At 42.8% G+C, this 15359-nt stretch overlaps 1 protein-coding gene across 2 annotated transcripts in view; it reads left to right on the top strand.

Moving 5' to 3' along the window:
- GMDS (GDP-mannose 4,6-dehydratase) overlaps positions 1-15359 on the top strand; it is a 543088-nt gene that overhangs the window by 94875 nt on the left and 432854 nt on the right. For both annotated transcript variants that reach the window (XM_040432856.1, XM_040432857.1), the window contains exons 4-5: positions 3087-3174; positions 4024-4133. In XM_040432856.1, coding sequence (XP_040288790.1) covers positions 3087-3174; positions 4024-4133 — 198 coding nt within the window. The remainder of the gene's footprint in view (positions 1-3086; positions 3175-4023; positions 4134-15359) is intronic.

The following is a 15359-nucleotide window of genomic DNA, read 5'->3' on the forward strand; positions in this document are numbered from 1 at the left end:
ATCCAGCCAGCAAAGTAGGCAATATGGGCAATCACAATACGTTAGTAAGTGCCTTGTATTTCTCTACAGGATACATGCCATTTACTGAATTGAGACAACCCCTTTAATCTGTCGCATAGTTTTTACTAGTATAACTACCTGCAATGGCCATCAGAACATTGTACAAGCATGCTGAATATACCTTTATGTCATTTGTCTGTTTTGCAAATGTCCAGAACTTTTAATCCTATGAAAAACAGCTCCCAAGTGCCCAGCTGGGCAGGCTTGGCTATTCAAAGTTCCCAGGCCTGTTGCATTTCCCCGTTGTCTGCTCCTCCCTTAAGCTCCCAAGGTTTCCTCTCCCCTGATGTCACGATTATACAGCGCTTCCCCGCTGTGTGCTCCTTCCTTAAGCTCCCAAGGTTTCCTCCCTTCTCCCCTGACATCCCAATGATGCAGCGCTTTCCTGCTGTGTGCTCCTCCTCTAAGCTCCCAAGGTTTCCTCCCCTCACATCCCAATGATGCAGCGCTTTCCTGCTGTGTGCTCCTCCTCTAAGCTCCCAAGGTTTCCTCCCCTCTCCCCTGACATCCCAATGATGCAGCGCTTTCCTGCTGTGTGCTCCTTCCTTAAGCTCCCAAGGTTTCCTCCCCTCTCCCCTGACATCCTGATGATGCAGCACTTTCCTGTGGTGTGCTCCTCCTCTAAGCTCCCAAGGTTTCCTCCCCTCTCCCCTGACATCCCAATTATGCAGCGCTTTCCTGCTGTGTGCTCCTCCTATAAGCTCCCATGGTTTCCTCCCCTCTCCCCTGACATCCCAATTATGCAGCGCTTCCCTGCTGTGTGCTCCTCCTCTAAGCTCCCAAGGTTTCCTCCCCTCTCCCCTGACATCCCAATTATGCAGCGCTTCCCTGCTGTGTGCTCCTCCTCTAAGCTCCCAAGGTTTCCTCCCCTCTCCCCTGACATCCTGATGATGCAGCATTTCCCCACTGTCTGCTCCTCCCTTAGGCCCCTTTCAGACGAGCGAGTGTCACGCTTCGGACTCGCATCACAGCACCCTGCACGTTCAGCACTGCCGGTGTGGCATTGCATTTTATTGATTTATGATGCTATGTAACCCTTAGAGGTCTGGAATGTACTAGATAACACTGACATAATGCTGTCAGTGTTATCCAATACATTCCAGAACTGTAAGGGTTACATATAGGGATGAGCAAATCGACTTCGAACGAAACATCCGAAGTAGATTTGCATAATACTTTGAATACTGTACGGAGCGAGTGCTCCGTACAGTATTAGAATGTATTGGCTCCTATGAGCCTAAGTTATTACTTCGCGAAGTCTCACGAGACGTTGCATAATAACTTCATAAATCAATTTCTACTGTAAAAAACCAGTGGTACCTTGGAACTGAACCAGAGTTCGGGAAATCTTTTTTTTTTACAGTAGAAATTGATTTATGAAGTTATTATGCAACGTCTTGTGAGACTTCGCAAAGTAATAACTTCGGCTCATAGACGCCAATACATTCTAATACTGTACGGAGCGCTCGCTCCGTACAGTATTCAAACAAAGTTTTATGTGAATCGACTTTGAATGTTTCATCCGAAGTCGATTCACTCATCCCTAGTTACATAGCTTCATAAATCAATATAATGCTATGCGACCCCGGCAATGCTGGAAGTTCAGGACGGGTGCTGCGTTGCGAGTCAGGAGCCGGACACCCGCTCGTCTGAAACCAGCCTTAAACTCCCAATGTTTCCTCCCCTCTCCACTGACGTAACGACAATGCAGCACTTCCCTGCTGTGTGCTCCTCCTCTAAGCTTCCAAGGCTTCCTCTCCTATCCTATGACATCCCGATGATGCAGCGTTTCAACGATGTGTGCGCCTCCCCTAAGCTCCCAATGTGTCCTCTCCTGACATCCTGATGATGCAGCGGTTCACTGCTGTGTGCGCCTCCCCTAAGCTCCCAAGGCTTCCTCTCCTCTGACATCCCAATGATTCAGCGCTTCACCCATGTGTGCTCCTCCCCTAAGCTCCCAAGGCTTCCTCTCCTCTCCTCTGACATCCCAATGATTTCAGCTCTTCACCGCTGTGTACTCCTCCCCTAAGCTCCCAAGGCTTCCTCTCCTCTCCTGACATCCCGATGATTCAGCGCTTCTCCGCTGTATGCACCTCCCCTAAGCTCCCAAGGCTTCCTCTCCTCTCCTCTGACATCCCAATGATTTCAGCGCTTCACCACTGTGTACTCCTCCCCTAAGCTCCCAAGGCTTCCTCTCCTCTCCTCTGACATCCCGATGATTCAGCGCTTCACCACTGTGTACTCCTCCCCTAAGCTCCTAAAGTGTCCTCTCCTGACATCCCGATGATTCAGCGCTTCACTGCTGTGTACTCCTCCCCTAAGCTCCTAATGTGTCCTCTCCTGACATCCTGATGATTCAGCGCTTCTCCGCTGTATGCACCTCCCCTAAGCTCCCAAGGCTTCCTCTCCTCTCCTGACATCCCGATGATTCAGCGCTTCTCCGCTGTATGCACCGCTCCTAAGCTCCCAAGGCTTCCTCTCCACAGTAAACCTTGGGCTCTTAGGGGAGGAGCACACAGCTGGGTAGAGTGGCAGGCCTGGGCACTTTGAAAAGCCAAGCCACCCGATTGGACACTTGGGAACCAGTTTTCATAGGATTAAAAGACCTTTTCCGGAACATTCGCTAGACAGACAAATGACATAGAGGTATGTTCAGCATGCTTGTACAATGTTCTGATGGCCATTGCAGGTAGTTATACTAGTGAAAACTAGATGACCTATTCCCTTTAGTACACAAGTCAAATGGAAATAATACTGCCAAATAATTATCTGTAGCTGTATACCAGAAAACTGTAGACTGCTAGAGCCACTTCTCCTTTTATTCTGCTGACGGCCCCAGACACCTAATTAGACTTTGTTGTGTTAGTACAATACGTCGTTAGTTTTCAGACTTTCTTAGTGGATTTACAAATTGACATTTCTGGAACGGAGTTGCAGGAGTGACTTATCGCACATTCCAAGAAGACTTACTACACGGACTTGTCAGTCACAGGGGATGAACCATGTTTTTTGGTTGTCATTCACAGGTGCATGGCATTGTGCGTCGATCAAGCTCTTTCAACACTGGGAGGATTGAGCATCTATACAAGAATACACAGGCTCACATAGAAGGAAGTAAGGCTATTTCTATTTTACATTGCTGTTATAATCATGTTGTCATTACAGGGAAAATAAAAGGTCTTTTTCTCCCTACATAAGCATTTTTTAACCATGCAATAGACATAATTTGCCGCATTTGTTTCTGAACTTTAGTCCGTGTGTGCTTAAGGCCTCATGCACACGACCGTGGTGTGTTTTGCGGTCCGCAAATCGCGGATCCGCAAAACAGGGGTGGCGTCCGTGCGCGTTCCTCAATTTGCGGAACGGCACGGACAGCCTTTAATATAAATGCCTATTCTTGTCCGCAAAGCGCAGACAAGAATAGGACATGTTATATATTTTTAGCGGGGCCACGGAACGGAGCAACGGATGCGGACAGCACCTTTTGTGGCCCCATTGAAGTGAATGGGTCCACATCCGAGCCGCCAAAAATGGCGGGTTGGATGCGGACCAAGACAACGGCCGTGTGCATGAGGCCTAAAGGCGTTTTACTAAGTATTAGAGGACCCCACCGATCTCTAGAATGAAGGTCCCATTTCGAATGCGCACAGAAGGCATATATATTTTGCAGACCAATATACGGACATGGCCATGTGCATGAAGCCGTAGTCATAAAAACTATAATAGGGCATGCCTGTACACTGAAGGTCTTCATAGATTCCCCATGACCGTCATTTTGTCATGTGCTGGACACACTGTTCCTTATAGAGCTATATGGTAAAAACTGCATTGTCGACGTAGGCATTTATGTAAACCCAAACTACCGTATATACTGTTTTACTAATATATGGTCACTTACCTTTTTAGGTTGAAATCCCCATGTTAAAAAATATAAAATAAAAATTTCTATTTATTACTTTTTAGACATGAAGTTGCACTATGGGGATCTGACTGATAGTACGTGTCTAGTGAAAATAATTAATCAAGTGAAACCCACTGAAATCTACAACTTGGGCGCACAGAGCCACGTAAAGGTAAGTCATTCATTCTTTGTCCTATATATTACAGTATGATCTTTCACCAATTGTTCACACGCAGGATGAGGGTTGTCATACCTGGTCAGTCTGCTCCCTGCTGTATATACTTCATGGAACAATGTCGCTCGACCAATGCCCATACCATGCCTAGAACACCTGTGCTAGCGGTTGCTTAGTAGGTGCTGTACTGTAGATCTTCTGCATCCCATGGATTGTCCGAGATCCCTCAGCTTAGAAAGCAGATCTACAGTGTTTGAATGCGCCAGCCTCCAATGCTTTGAACCTGAATTACCATGGTGTGATAATAGGAACGGCCCTTATTTAGTCTCATTATATAACACCTTTCAGGGTAACGCAGAAAGGCCATGTGACCGATTGAATGTGATGTCACATGGCTACGGAAGAAGCCTCACCGAGTGCCACTGCCTCTTCATAAAGCTGATCCGCGGAGGTGCCAGTAGTGGGACCCTCGCCGATCTGATAATGATGACCTGTCCTGAGCCATCAGTATCAAAATGCTAGAAAACCGCTTTAAAGGAGTAAAATGCCATTTCCTATGTTTAAGAGCCACTGAGTTTAAAAAAAATATCTTATGTCAGAGACGTTTCAAAAGGTTTGAATGTTGGTGGTCTGACTGCTGAGACCCCCACCAATCCATAGAACGAAGGGATGGAAGCAATCACAACGTAGTCTCTCTCTCGACTGCAAGGGACAGATTCGAGACGGACCCATACATTTTATTGAGGCCTTTTCCTGCAGTGAGGAGAGCGCAATATACGAGTCCCTCTCTCTCCTCGTTCTAGCGATCGGTGGGGGTCTCAGCACTCAGATCACCACAGGTCAAAGCTTTTGTTTGACATATGAAAAGTTTTTTGAAAACTCAGTGACCCTTTAAAGGGAACCTGTCACTGGGATTTTGTGCATAGAGCTGAGGACATGGGTTGCTAGATGGCCACTAGCACATGCGCAATACCCCGTCCCCGTAGCAATAAAAGCACACAGAGCTATGTGGACTGGGTATTGCAAGATGTGCTAGCGGCCATCTAGCAACCCATGTCCTCAGCTCTATACACAAAATCCCGGTGACAGGTTCCCTAGAGTGTTCCCAAAATGTAAATAAATATCAGAGGTTACATCAATAGTCAAAGTTTGGTTATTGGGATTTTTTTATATTTTTTTTGTAACCTATAACAATAGGAGCCATATTGGTTGTACTGCTAGTATTGGCTTCTGAGCGTGTGCTGCCGTGCAGGAAGAGTGGGAGACATTTATAAGTGACCTATAGCTATAAAATATATGTTGCAGTCATCATAAATCACATTCAGTTCATCAATTTCATTTAATAAATGGGCACCAATCTTCTATATGACATTAGAAGGAAGGAGCAAGGTTTTGGGGGGCACGGCTATGTGGGATTGGAATGTTGGGTAGGGACTCTTATTGTGGTCCGATAGCTATGTAATTATGAATTACTGGATGAACTGACGTCGTGGCTACAATTTCCTGTGGTCCTAACTGGCCAATGTTTTCATAAGTCTGCTATTTACAGTAAGCTGTGAATTTCCTGCGGATTGTATTTCGGGTACGCACTTGTGTTTGTTATAATAAAGATATATATCTGTATGTTCATTTCAAGATGGTTTAGGTATACTTATATTCGTGGCCTTCTTTATAGATGTAATTGAAAGGATCACCTACTGCAACGGTGGGACACTAAACATCTACCCATTTGTTGTTAGGGTACTTTCACACTTGCGTTGTTGGATTCCGGCAATCTGTATGCAAACGGACGCCATTTGTAGACCGATCCGGATGCCGATCCGTCTCAGAAATGCATTGCAATACCGGATCCGTCTCTCCGGTTGTCATCCGTAAAAGCGGATCCGGTATTTTTTTTCCACACTTTTAAAGGTCTGTGCATGCGCAGACCGCAAAACCGGATCCGTTTTTCCGGAACACTTGGGGACGGGTCACGGATCCGGAATTAATGCATTTCAATGGAAAATAATGCCGGATCCGGCATTCTTGCAAGTGTTCTGGAATTTTGGACGGAGAAAATGCAGCAGCATGCTGCAGTATTTTCTCCGTCCAAAAACTTTACAGTGACTGAACTGAAGACATCTTGATGCATAGTGAACGGATTGCCCTCTATATGCATTTCATCCGCCGGCCTCTGCTTCCTGGTATCTTCAGACGTAAGGGAAATAACCACTCTGACCAAAGCTGTGGCAGGTCACCACTGAAGGCAGTGGTCGGCTGATCATTCACATTTTTTGTGTGTCAAGAGGGACCAGGAAAGCGAGACCAACGGGGGGACCTGGGAGGTGTTGGACTGGGAGAAGCAGGTGATCATTGTAATTATTATTGCTTTTAAAAAAAAAAAAAAATTTTATGCCATTCCATTATGGGTACTTTCACACTAGCGTTTAAGTTTCCGGTATTGAGGTCCATCATAGAGGCTCCATACCGGGGGAAAAAAAAAAACGCTTCAGTTTTGTCCCCATTCATTGTCAATAGGGACAAAACTTAACAGAACGGAATGCTCCAAAATGCATTCTGTTCCGTTTAGTTGCGTTACCAGACCGGAGAGCAAACCGCAACATGCTGTATTTTGCTCTCCGTCCTTGGATGCGGAGCAAAACTCATCCGGCATGACTCCCAAAGCAAGTCAGTGGGGACGGATCAGTTTTCTCTGCCACAATAGAAAACGGATCCGTCCCCCATTGACTTTCAATAGAGTTTATGACTGATCCGTCTTGGCTATGTTAAAGATAATACAACCGGATCCGTTCATAACGGATGCAGATGGTTGTAATATCAGTAACGGAAGCGTTTTTGCTGAACCCTGCCGGATCCAGTAAAAATACTTATGTGAAAGTAGCCTAAAAGATAAAAAAAACTATAATTTATCGGTTGGACAACCCCTTTGAAGAAGATTGATCCGTGCTACAAATTGTTTGTAAGTCACCTACAATTTAGTGAAAAACAGAAACAAATATTTGTATGTTTATTGTCATCTGAGAAAATAAATTAATAATAATAAAAAAATAGAACAGAAATGTGTAGGGTCACGGGTGAATAGGATAGTATGGATCTGCTAAGAGTTTTTTCTTCTAGAATGCCAAAACCCTGCAATTTTCGAGAAGCGTGGGACAAGAGGTGGCAAAATGTGTGTGGTTATTTTGGAAACCACAGTGCAGACATTATGGTATTTCCACATGAATCCGTTCTGTGCCCATCCCAATTAGGACTCTTGCAACATCTACTGACAGGCTGTCCAGTGGGAACGCTTCTTACTGACTCATTCCATTGGCTCCACAAGCCTTCTTTTCCCTGACTTGTGTGACAGGCTGAACTCTGCGAGCTGTCTTCTTACAGCGTCTGCGAAATGAAGTGAAAGAGATCATGACTCTTGGCAAAAACGTTAGAATATTTTACTCCGCGTTTCTCGGAGAATTAGAGGTCTTGTCTGTTTCAACAAGTTGTGCTTGTGAAGTCAATTTTCCATGAAATCCCAGTGAATCGTATGTTTTACAGGGAATATAGCGCATTTTCATGTTCATAAAGGAGGGAATGGCAGCGTGAACACTGCTTTCCTGGGAGTAGTGTCGGGTTTTGCCAGCCTGTGACTCACGTCGCAGCTGGTGCTCGGATCGGGGGTGCATTGGGCCTCCTTTAACCTACTACGGGCTTGTAGTAGGAGCGGTAGCATAAATAACATTTTCTTGAAGAATGGCATCAAATAATGTTACTGTTTGGAAGTTGTCAAAGAATAAAAAGAACATGTGATCTGTTTGGACGGTGTACACAGATGACGGGTGCAGTTTTTGTGTGTGTGTGTTTGTTTTGGCTTATGTTTGTGCAGAATAACGTTTTCTATCACTCTCACTTCCAGTCAGTTTTATGTGGGCTGTGCAGAAGGCAAGGAAAATAAAATAATAGGAAGTTGGTCTGGTTTCCTGAAGGAAACCAATGAAGATGAAATTGGTTCTTGGAATGAATACACAAGGTCTGGGAAGGCCGGACAGAAGAACTCACACTGAATCATTAATAGTAAGCACTGTGACTCAGGGCATGCTACACAGAGACGGGTTTGATGTAACCTGGTTGACGCAATGTGGGAGAAAGCAGGCTGACTTCTTCTTCAGGCTTTCTTAAAATAGCGAGTCTTAGGACCATGACTTCACGATGTACGTGATTGGAGGAACACATTGTGCACTGAGCAGGTTTAGCCGTTCCTAGGGGTGTGGACGAGGAGTGTGGTGACCTTTATTCATCCCTGTCTGCACGGAAAGACTACAACAGTAGCTCATTCACAGCGGGGTTGGATGTAATGCTGACTAAAAGCTACATTTACCACTTTGTTTGGTCTTTTATTATGTTGCTGTACTTTATTAAGGCCTATTATTGTTCGGCCTCATGCACACTAACAGTTTTTGCGGCTCGGGTGCGGACGCGTTCACTTCAATGGGGCCGCCAAAGATGCGGTCAGCACTCTGTGTGCTGTCCGCATCCGTTGCTCCGTTCCGCGGTCCGCATAAAAAAATATAACCTGTCCTATTCTTGTTCATTTTGCGGACAAGAATAGGCAGTGATATCAATGGCTGTCCGTGCCGTGCACACAGACCCGCAATTTGCGGACTGCAAATCCCACAATGGTCGTCGTGCGCATGAGACCTTAGTATGAATGGTTTATGCAGCTTTCTCTCCTGTGGCATCGTGCCCTGGAAAACAGGACTTTGTATTAAAAATAAGATGTATGGTATGTAATAGCAAGTCAGATGCCGTTACTATACTATGAGAGAGTATCTAGTGTGTAACGTAAGGAAAGTTGTACTTCTCATCAAAGGCGGAAGTGTTGCTGGAACACAATTTGGCAATTAAATCTTGGATTTGGTTATGCACTTGCGCTGTTTTGGAGAGTGATGTAAGACCTGAGGAAACAATGCTAAGGAAGTTCTTTGTGTGAGGACTCTCCATTTACCAGTCATTAGAATTCAAATTAATTTGCTATGCTTGTGCTTATGGCATATAGTAGGAGAAAACATTCTCCAATTGTATTTGGTGAATCGGGTGGAAAATGTCCTCAATTCTAGTGCTGACTGTAGAAGAGAGGAGAACTCCATGGACAGAGTCGAGCACTATGTTACAAAAGCCTATTTTTGGCTGCAAAACGGACATTAATAAGACATGTATTTAAAAAAAATAAAAATTATTGGGCGGACTACATTGAAATGAATGTGGATCGGATGCAGACCGAAAATACGGTTGTATGAATGAGGCCTCAGTGTTGGCTGAACCTGACAATTTCAGTGGGACCATTAAGCCATCTAATGTGTATGGGGTGTCCTGACTTTCCCCCGATGGCAGAAATTGGGTGATAGAAGGATTGGACCATTAGGTTTCAACATGCCCAGTCCTTTTGTTCTCAGGGACAATAAGCTATTAAAAGGAGGCGACTTGTGTCTACATAAACACTGGCAAACAAAATGACAACAGCAGACATTGTGGGTCCTAAATGCTTACTTTTTGGAGTCCATGTTTCTCAGTTTTATATGAAGATCACTTAAACTGCCTAAGGTTCCTTGTATTATAAGATAGATTCAACAGAAGACTGGCCTGATATAATAAAACAGGAATCTAAATGTTATTGAATCCATGGAGAAATCAATGCGGCATGAAATTCCGCTTGTCGGTATCCACAAAGACTACTGCATTACTTGTATGTGTGAAATGATTGTCTATGAAGGTTTAGGTGGAGCTTGTGGTTTTCAGGCTATATCAGACCACACAAAGCAATGCCTATTGTCCTTGTGCCATCCATCTTCTAATTAGTGTATGGCTTGTCTTTATTACAGTGAGTAAGAAAGCAAATATTGTTAGAATAATTAAAGACAATTTATCTGAGAATGACTAGACATCACGTGAGCCCTGTGTAAATATACATTCTGTGCTGCGTTGTGCTGGGAACTTGGACCATGTGATCCAGCAGTGATTTGGTTTATTTCAAGGCTGCTTTCCTACAGTGTTCTTCTATGGTGGTTTGAGAGTATTTTTTAAGTACATGTCATTTCCGTCTGTCTTAAAAGTACACTGTACAATCAGTTAGAAAAACCTTTGTTGCAAATTGGAACCGGGAAAATGTGTTGTTATAGAGTGTTTTTTCGGCAAAAACTATTATTATCATTATTTTAGGTAAATTAAAGGGTTGTCTCATCATAGACAATGGGGGCATATCGCTATGATATGCCCCCATTGTCTCATAGGTGGGGGTCCTACCGATGGGAGCCCCACCTATATCAAGAACGGAGCCCCATAGAAGTGAATGGGAGCATACCGCCCATGTGCGGCCCCCGCTCCCATTAATTTCTATGGGGCCGAAGGAAATAGCTGAGCCAGCGCGCGACTGTTTTCGCCGGCCCCATAGAAAATGAATGGAGGGCGGCTGCGCAATGGCAGTGCGCCCTCCTTCACTTGCGGGGGTCCGTTCACGATATAGGTGGGACCCGCACCTATAAGACAATGGGGGCATATCATAGCGATATGCCCCCATTGTCCATAATAAGACAACCCCTTTAAGTAAATGATCTATTACATTGTACCAAAACACCCTCCAACAGCAACCTCTTCCAACAACAGTTTGGTGAAGAACAATGCATTTTCCAGCACGATGGAGCACCGCGCCATAAGGCAAAAGTGATAACTAAGTGGCTCGGGGACCAAAACGTTGACATTTTGGGTCCATGGCCTGGAAACTCCACAGATCTTAATCCCATTGAGAACTTGTGGTCAATCCTCAAGAGGCGGGTGGACAAAGAAAAACCCACTAATTCTGACAAACTCCAAGAAGTGATTATGAAAGAATGGGTTGCTATCAGTCAGGAATTGGCCCAGAAGTTGATTGAGAGCATGCCCAGTCGAATTGCAGAGGTCCTGAAAAGAAGGGCCAACACTGCAAATACTGACTCTTTGCATAAATGTCATGTAATTGTCGATAAAAGCCTTTGAAACGTATAAAGTGTGTGTAATTATATTTCACTACATCACAGAAACAACTGAAACAAAGATCTAAAAGCAGTTTAGCAGCAAACATTGTGAAAACTAATATTTGTGTCATTCTCAAAACTTTTGGCCACAAATGTACATGTTGGGCGGATGTTGGGAAAGGTTTAAAAATCTCAGCCAATGTCTTAAAGATAAAAAAAAAAAAAACTCTCCTGTTTCTCCAGTGCTGTACTCTGCGGCACTGGTCCTGTACTCCAGCCGCTGTTTGTTTTCAGACAGCAGCAGTGACATGCCAAAATACAGCATGTGACAGCTGTACTGCATCCTCACTGGTCTACAGCTGAAGACCGTGATTGGCTGCAGCGATGAAGTGCTGCATCTAGGCACATCCCTGTACACATCACCGATCACTGTGACTTGCAGGAATGTGGCACTTGAAGGCTGCAGCCAATCACTGTCCACAAATGGACACAGCTGAGGACACAGTGATGGGCTGTAGTGGTCACGTGCCGTATCCAGGGACATCACCTCTGCTGTTTGGAAACAAACAGCGGCAGGAGTATAGGACCTGTGCTACAGAAAATGGCGTTGGAGAAACAGGTGAGTATTAGTGTTGAGCGAAGCAAGCTTCGGATGCTACGTCCGAAGTTACCTCGCTCAAAACTTCAGATTAATACTGTACGGAGATCCATCTCCGTACAGCATTAAAATGTACGGTCTCGAATGAGCCGAAGTAAGTTATTCGCGAAGTCACGTGAGACTTCGTTGAATAACTTTGTTTTTTTATTTTTAAAGTGGGAAAACCACTTTAAAACTTGTAACCGTACTTGGCTTCGGTTCCGACTGGTACCTTAGAACCCAACTTCGACTACTGAAGTTATTTGACGAAGTCCCGCGCAACTTTTGTGAATAACTAACTTTAGCTCATCAGAGCCCATACGTTCTCCGTACAGTATCAATCCGAAGTTTTCAGCGAGTCGACTTCGTATGTAGCATCCGAAGCTCGCTTCGCTCATCACTAGTGAGTATCTAACTTTTTTTTTATGTCGACGTTGGGGCTGTCAAAGATTTTTAATTACCTCGGACAACCCCTTTAAGCTTCTTTCAGGAAGTTGAATATTAACAGGCCACCACTACAGTCTCACATAGCAAGTGAACTGGATCTAATCGCCTGACTCGGTCGACTACTTGGACATTTACGAATCAAAGTACTGTATTCTTAGAGGAACTCTTGGTTACATTGTAACTGCTGATATAATATTAAGCTACTGTTTCACGGTTACGGTGAATGTGCTGCTGGTTGATGAACCTCTGCTTGGCAAATAGATGGCAGTAGAGTGTCACAGACTAGTCCAATCAATTAGAAATGCGGATTCAGAAATCCCATCTGTACTAGCGGCTTCAGTGTGGATATATGACTTCTAAGCTGAAACCGTCAGTGCGCCTGGTAAAATAAAGAGTAGTCCCAAGTGTTCACAAAAATAATGACTTGTCAACTCTTTTTTTTTTTCTGTCAGGTTAGTAATCTATTCAGTTTATTGATAATGAAATGATCTGGAGTTCTCCTCACTGAACAGTTAATTTTTTTTTTATAGTTTTAAAAGCAATGTACTCAGGCTAGATAATGCTAACAATTATGATTTCAGTGTTTATTTTATTACTCTTTATTAAATTTTTTACTTTATTGCTTTTATTATTATTTTTATTATTTTCATATGCCCAGAAGGTTGTATAAAGCTCTTAATGTACAAGAAATTGACATTTGAATTGGATTTTTTTTTTGTTAGCATAATAGGTAATTGTTACGTATTCAGAAGCCAAAAAGTTTTTATATTTTCTGCTGAGTAAAAAGTCTAACTCTTAATTCTCTAGAGTTAGGAAATTAGAAACGTACGTTTAGGTGAATGGATTTTAAAGTGTCACTGATTGTGCAGTTAAGACCTGCTGCACACGACTCCATTTAGCCACAGATCCGCAAAATATGGATACTGTCCATGTGCGTGCTGAAGTTTCCTTTATAGAAATGGCTATTCTTGTCCGCAAAAAAAAAATGAATACGTTTGTAGAACGGCCACACGGATGTGGACAGCACACAAGTGACATCAGTGTGCTGTCCGAAATTTTTGCAGACGCATAGAAATGAATGGGTCCTTGCGTGATCTGCAAAAAATGCGGACCCAAAATATGGTCATGTGCATGAGATATGTTATTGTTAGCATTCTGCCCAGTCTGTCATCTAATGTGACAAATTTCAGGCAAAAAAGTGCCCTTTTGTTATGTAGTATTGTCCTTGGTGTATCCGGGCACCTAGTCACTGCCCCACCTGCTGGTAGCGACTCTGAATATTATTATTATTATCATTAGTATTTTATTCATTTCTATACCGGCAGCATATTTCACAGCCATTTTTCTTTATTTTAATTGAACAAAAATGTTAGTTCCGCTGTAAGTTGCTGTATATATTGTTAGGTTAGCACCCTAACCTACAGTATTTCTGTAACTGCAACCCATGAAAATGGACCAAGTTACAACATTTACATGTTTTCAATGTCATAAAATGTTTTTTTTTTTTTTTTTTTTTAAATAAAAATAGTTTGTAAAAAAAGAAAAGAAAATGTAACCGTTCCTATTAGTGCCAGTTAACATAATGTAGGATTTGACTGGAGATATCTTTAAGTTACAGTCTGTATCTGTTTGTAGATAGAAGATAAAAGGTTGCAGAGGGATGGTATCGGGGAGAGAAAAGCCAGAACCTCCTACACTACACTGTAGGAATAGGAGATGGCAAATGTGAGCGCTGAATCGATATGCAGAGAACCGATGCTACAAGGGTCTAGTAAAAGGGACACTGTTTTTATGTTGTTTTATATATTTTTATATTAGCTTGCATGCAAGCTTTCGTCTCCTTTAAACATTCTCCTGCCGTGTTCGATAAGGAAACCGTGTAGCTGAATATTGACTACATGTCGAAACGAGCTGAAACAGTTAATCCTGTAGAATGTTGTAGGAATGGCATAAAAGAGATTTTTTACTAAGTAATCTGTCTATAAAATGAAAGGGTGCCGTCAGCTTGATGTTTTACTTGTTTAACTGTCCTTTTTATGCCCCAAAGAGATTAATATGAATTAAGGAATGTATGATACCACGTTTTTAGAGCGAATGCCCTGCTAACCTTAGAATAAATGGTACATATTATCTTTTCTGTCAACATGTGGAGATTAAAAAGGACTTTGTGTCTTTAAGCAAGTGTTAATATTGCTGGGAGTAACTTATATGGCGGACCATATGTTCAAACTAAAGGCGATGTAACAGGCTGGTAATAAAATAAAGCATTACACGGGGCTCCAGAACAAGCCCAGTGTCATACTAAAATGTCTTAATTTAGGGCTTTTTGTTAAAACTCCATAGAAATGTATAGAATATATTTTTAAGATCTGTAAGGTTTTAATTTCTAGGACCGAGTTGTTTAAGCAAAGTAGGTCCTGGCACCCATAGAAGCAGTACAATTCTTTTTTGTGCTTCTGCGGTTGTTTAGTTTTTCGTGGAAAACCCAACATATTTCCTGTTTTGAAAGCTGAAAGTTTCTTTCCTTTTGTTGCAAAGGTAAAGTTTTTAAGATTATATATTTTATCATAAGACCAGTCATTTATTATATACCAGATACTAGGTAAGTGATAACTTGCATTAGTATAATATTTAGCTATTAAACTGTTTTCTACTTTTTATGTATGACTACAGTATATTATTACCGTACTTGGCTTCAATGCCTTACATTCAGTTAACATCCAGAAGGTAAGGGTTAACTGTCTTATCTGCATCTCCCAAGCTAGATTTAATACCGGGCCTTAAAGGAGTTGTCTACAATTTAAAAAATATATATAAATCTGCTGAGTAGATGAGCTGCAAAACTGTAGTCAAGTCTTGGACAAGAGTTGTTCCTAAAAAAATAATGACTTTTTTTTCTCACCGTCAAGCCCAACTTTTTTTTTGTACTAACTTTTAATTGAAATTCAGAATTAATCATAAGTGCGTGTGGCAAATGACAACTCTTACCCAATCACCAATATACATCACAGATGTAAAGTTATAGTGCCCTTGTATTAGGCTACTTTCACACTAGCGTTTTGGCTTTCCGTTTCTGAGATCCGTCATGGGCTCTCACAAGCGGTCCAAAACGGATCAGTTTTGCCCTAATGCATTCTGAATGGATAAGGATCC

The sequence above is a fragment of the Bufo bufo genome, chromosome 5 (genome assembly GCF_905171765.1).
Source record: "Bufo bufo chromosome 5, aBufBuf1.1, whole genome shotgun sequence".
In the NCBI taxonomy this organism is placed as follows: Eukaryota; Metazoa; Chordata; class Amphibia; order Anura; family Bufonidae; genus Bufo; species Bufo bufo.